The sequence below is a fragment of the Loxodonta africana genome, chromosome 22, assembly GCF_030014295.1.
Source record: "Loxodonta africana isolate mLoxAfr1 chromosome 22, mLoxAfr1.hap2, whole genome shotgun sequence".
Taxonomy (NCBI): domain Eukaryota; kingdom Metazoa; phylum Chordata; class Mammalia; order Proboscidea; family Elephantidae; genus Loxodonta; species Loxodonta africana.
Genome location: NC_087363.1, coordinates 1,681,692 through 1,687,194, shown reverse-complemented (window position 1 = coordinate 1,687,194; position 5,503 = coordinate 1,681,692). Strand labels below are relative to the sequence as shown.

The 5,503-nt window shown below is 36.3% G+C and overlaps 1 protein-coding gene across 1 annotated transcript; it reads left to right on the top strand.

Moving 5' to 3' along the window:
- The first annotated feature begins 2,203 nt into the window (after positions 1-2,203).
- LOC100671162 (olfactory receptor 4C16-like) lies at positions 2,204-4,090 on the top strand. The gene has a single exon (XM_003423701.3). The coding sequence runs from the start codon at positions 2,230-2,232 to the stop codon at positions 3,160-3,162; it is 933 nt and encodes a 310-aa protein (XP_003423749.2). The 5' UTR covers positions 2,204-2,229; the 3' UTR covers positions 3,163-4,090.
- Positions 4,091-5,503: the final 1,413 nt, after the last annotated feature.

The window sequence follows — 5,503 nt, the reverse complement described above, 5'->3', positions numbered from 1 at the left end:
TTGCAAGGGTAGGTTTTGCTTTGGAGGGAGATAAGGTTTATTTGAAGGCTGTTGGGGAAAAGAGAATTTACAAAGGAAGAAGAAAACTAGTCTGTTTGACTAACCCAGTCTGGATTTTGGCCAACTCATAACTGTCTAGACAATGTATTGGAGGTATGGATGTGGCTTGGGAAGAACACAATAAGATAATTAAGACTTCTATATTATATTTAAATACATAACATTTCAGTATATATTTTTACTTGCATATGGCCTCCCTTCCAATGTCATAGTAATAAGAAAGATGTAAAAAAAAATTTGTTCTTGAAAGAGAAGGCTTTATTTCTGTCTAAATTTGTAAAAGAAGTCTTCATTGAAAGATGTGATATTTCAAATTTCAGTAACAATCATTAACTTTGGCAGGATAGAAAACAAATTTAATAAAGAAGCCAGTTACTGATTTTTCTAACCTCTTCTAACCACATTACCCTCCCTTTTCTACTGCTCTTCTCTCTTCCAGGGACATGGGATTTTCAGTTACCAGGCTAAAAACAAACTTTATTGAGGATTACAGTCATGTTTTGATCCTACACCAACTGCCTGGTGTGCCTGGTAATAACCCCCACTCCTACCGCCCCAGGTCTAAAACACTTAAGCTAAAAACCCAAAGCAGGAACTATTAAGCAATCATCACCCCTCTTTTAGTTTGGAAATGTAAGCTCAGGTACCTTGAGTGCTCTAAGAGGTGCTTTTCAGCTTTTCAGAATTTGGAGGAAGAAAAATAGAAATGGGGATATTTGAGATATTATCAATTGTCACATTCATTTGTGCTTATTAGCTAATGTCAAGTATTAAATATCATTAGGATGTTTGAAGGTAAAAATAGATTATTTAAAAACTAATAGGTTTTATGTAGCTTTGGTGATGCAGTGTTTAAGAGTTCAGCTGCTACAAAAAGGTCAGAAGTTTGAATCCACCAGCCACCCCTTGGAAACCCCATGGGGCAGTTCTACTGTATTCTATAGGGTCGCTATGAGTAAGAGCGAATTGACAGCAATAGGTTTGGTTTTGATTTAATAAGTGTTTATAGGATTCTATGAGTTAGAATCAACTTGAATACAATGGGGCAAATGAATGTTTCTTACCCCTTTTTTCAAACTGGAAAATCTTGGAGAGAGCGTTCTGTAAATAACAGGGTCACATATATTTGTTTGTCCCTGAGTGGAGTAAACAGTTTACACTAGACTATGAACCTAAAGATTGGTAGTTCAAACCCTCCCAGTACCATCATGGAGGAAAGACCTTGTGATCAGTTTTTGTAAAAGTTACAGCCAAGAAAACGCTATGGAGCAGTTCTACTCTGTGACACATAGGGTCTTATTGTGTATTTATAAGTAATATATATTATGTAAGAATGCATTGCTAATATGTAATGTTTACATCTATGTAAAATAAGCCATTCTGTATAAGAATGGGAATAGTGTGTGACTTTATAACTTTTTTTTATATAACATTAAACTCAAAAGAGAAGATGGATATATCCTAAATGCTGAGTGAGAAACAATGCAAACCATGGGCCCCAAGGTCTACTGAATATGAAACAAACAAAAAAAAGGAAATATTAAGTTGGAACCATATATCCTGATTTTGTATCCCTCAAGTAAAACAAATTAATAAAAGCAGAAACATATTAAAGCTAACAAGCAGTTGCTTTTAAATAGTGATTTAAGAAATTATCTTTCATAAGCTTATTTGAGACTTGAAATTGTCCTATGAAGTGCTCATTAAAAATTGAGGAACAAAAAATTGAAGTGACTTATTAAGAAACAACAGCTAGAATGTCCCTGATGAAAAATACTTATTTTTGCTAAAAATATTCCATAACATCATATAGCACCACAAACTAATGTACTTAAAATATCCTACAATATTGCATAACCAAGAAACAAACAAACAAACAAACTCAGTGCCATCGAGTCAATTACAACTCGTGACGACCCTATAGGACAGAGTAGAACTGCCCCATAGAGTTTCCAAGGAGCGCCTGGTGGATTCAACTGCCGACCCTTTGGTTAACAGCCATGGCACTTAACCACTACTCCACCAGGGTTCCAGCAATATTGCATAGCACCATAAATTAATTTATATATAAATATATACATACACTTATATATATATACGCATTTATATATATATACTTTTTTTTTCAGATAAACCACTTCACACTTGTTCCTTCTCATTCATGAAATCATGCTGCTGAATAATAATGTGACTGAGTTCATTCTGCCTGGGTTGACACAAGATCCTGTTAAAAAGAAAATAGTGTTTGTCTTTTTCTTGCTTTTCTACTTAGGGACACTGTTGGACAACTTGTTGATTATTATTACCGTCAAGACCAGCCAGATATTTAAGAGCCCAATGTACTTTTTCCTTCTCTACTTATCTTTATCTGACACCTGCTTCTCTACTTCCATAGCCCCTAGAATGATTGTGGATGCCCTTCTGAAGAATAGCACTATCTCTTTTAGTGAGTGCATGATCCAAGTCTTTTCAGCCCATTTCTTTGGCTGCCTGGAGATTTTCATCCTTATCCTTGTGGCCGTTGACCGCTACGTGGCCATCTGTAAACCTCTGCACTATGTGAGCACCATGAACCGTCAAGTCTGCAGTGTGTTGGTAGCTATAGCCTGTGTAGGAGCCTGTGTGTATTCTTCAGTTCAGATTTTTCTCACCTTGAGTTTACCTTTCTGTGGTCCCAATGTGATTGATCACTATTTATGTGACTTGCAACCCTTGTTGAAACTTGCCTGTACAGACACTTATGTGATCAACCTACTATTGGTGACCAATAGTGGGGCCATTTGTGCAGTGAGTTTTGTAATGCTGATGTTCGCCTATGTTATCATCTTGCATTCTCTGAGAAACCACAGGGCTGAAGGGAGGAAAAAAGCCCTTTCCACCTGCATCTCCCATATCATCGTAGTCATCTTGTTCTTTGGTCCTTGTATATTTATATATACACGTCCTGCAACCACCTTCCCCATGGATAAAATGATAGCTGTGTTTTATACAATTGTAACACCTTTGGTTAATCCTCTGATTTACACACTGAGAAATGCTGAGGTGAAAATTGCCATGAGGAAGCTATGGAGCAAGAAGCTGATCTCAGACGACCAAAGATGAATGGAAGTTCCAAAATCTTCCTAACATCTTGAATCAGCCTAGAAGAATTCAACAGGAAATAGTATATTTTTATTTTGGATTTAATGCTTTCCTATCTTTAGAAAAATAGGCAATATGAACACATACACTGGCTAGTGTTAATTTCATTTTGAAGAAGAGACCACACCAGGTATAAACAGGTATGTAAACAACATTGCCTTAGATTTTTCACAGTGGTCTCTCTGCCTCCACTGGATGCCTATGACCACTTGTAATTTTTGTCTGGTGTTTTCCTTGTCCTTCTTCATGTTGATTTGTGGTACTGCTTGACTACTAAGCAAAGGTTGGCAATTTGAATCCACTTAGCTTTGCTACAGAGGAAAGGGCCTGGTGATTCTACTTTGTTAAGATTACAGCCAAAAAAACCACATGGGGGTTGCCATGAGTTGGAATCAAATCGATGACAATGGATTTGTTTGTTTGTTTGTTTTTTTATTGTGATTACAGTTAGCCTCTAGATTCTTAAATTCCCAGTCTGGTAGCTTTTGTTTTCAAAAGTGAATGTGCTAATCCAGAGAAGGAATTTGGGGCTTTGAAACAGAATATGTATGTCACAGCTAGAATATTTTAGTGAGTTTTCAATACAAATTAGAAAAGAGGATAAATTGAGCAGAGAGAACTGAATGTTTATAGGAAATGTATGTTTCTGCAGTGGGGATGGATACCAACTTTTGTCACTACCCATCTGACAGCACAGTCTCTAATTACATGATCATTAAGAACCCAATTTCAGTTTCATTTTTATTTGTATGTTTATCTGTACATTAAATTAGAAATGAATATTTTTATTTGAGACATCTAAATTCTATTTTTTTACTAAACTGTATTAAAGTTTTTAATTATGTATCAATTTTTTTGTACCAAGAGCTTTGGCATTTCTCTAGCTTGATAAAATGAACATCTATTTTTCTGTGTGGACATGGAATGATGTAGACTCTAAGACAAACTATAGTGACATATTTACATCACTTATTTTATTTAGGATTCTATGAATTTCAAGGTGGATCTATCCCAAGTAGTTTATCATTGATTAGAGAAGCTACAGTTTGATTCTACTATTGAAAGTTTTTCATATTAGTAGATTCCAGTTGGAAGAGTTTTGCTGATGTACTTCTATTTCAAGAAATGGAAAAGATAAAAAGGGAGTGTATATTGAATCCAGTGTAGCAGTCTACCCAGAAACACTCCATCTATTATATCCTCTGGACATGTACTCAGTTTAGAGCCACTGCTGCCACTGTCACCAAGTCTCTTGGAAGCAGAAATTGTGCTCTAGATCAGACTGAAAATTTTATAATAAAAGTGGCAGAACTGCAAAGAAGACTGAAGGTGCAGCTCAACAGGGTTCCTTTGTTGAAACCACTGTCCTGTTAGAGATAGAATGGGACTCTCAAAGCTAAAACAGGGAAATGTTTGTGCAGAAGAGTGAGAACCATGAACCTCAAAATTATCTGGACCCGCTGGGTTGGCTCTGGATGCAAGGGGACAAAACTCTTCCCTGCCTTGATCCCATGTGATTATGTCATCTGAAGCAGTTGTTGTGCAATGAGAATTGTTCTCTTCCAGAACCCCCTCCTATATCCCTTATTACTTTCAAGCGACTAACCAGGGACAAGTCTTAGAAAAATCAAAGCAGTAAAATACAACCCTTACTCTTTTAGAAATGATATACATGAGGTAATTATATTGTCTAGCTAATGTATGGTGAGAAATGGGGAAACACTTTACTATAGGTGTCAATCTTGAAGGTGTTAGCATAGGAGGACCGAATATTAGTTTGGAGATTGAAAGATTTTTAATATAAGGGCACCCACCAATGATTTGCAATTAGAAGTTTTCGCAAGGACATCTGGAGATTTTTTTTAAAGTATATGCTTCAAGATGTATTGGTTTTCTACTGCTGCCATAACAAATTACCACAAGTGTAGTCCTTAAAACACCCCAAATTTATGACCTTAAGTTCTCTAGGTTGACAATCTGACATAGGTCTCACTGGGCTAAAATGAAAGTGACAGTATGGTTGTGTTTCTTTTGGAGGCTCTCAGCTTTTCCAGAACCTAGAGGTCACCCACTTTCCCTAGATCATGACCCCTTCCTAAATCTTCAAAGCCAGCCACGTTGCGTATCTTTGACCATTCCTCCATTACCATATCTCCCTCTTTTTCTTCTGTCTCACTCTTCCACCTTTATGGATACTGGTTGTTATACTGAGCTCAACTGGGTAATACAGTATAATCTCCTTATTTTAAAGTTAGATGATTAGCAACCTTAATTTTGTCTGTAATCTTAATTATTAATACCT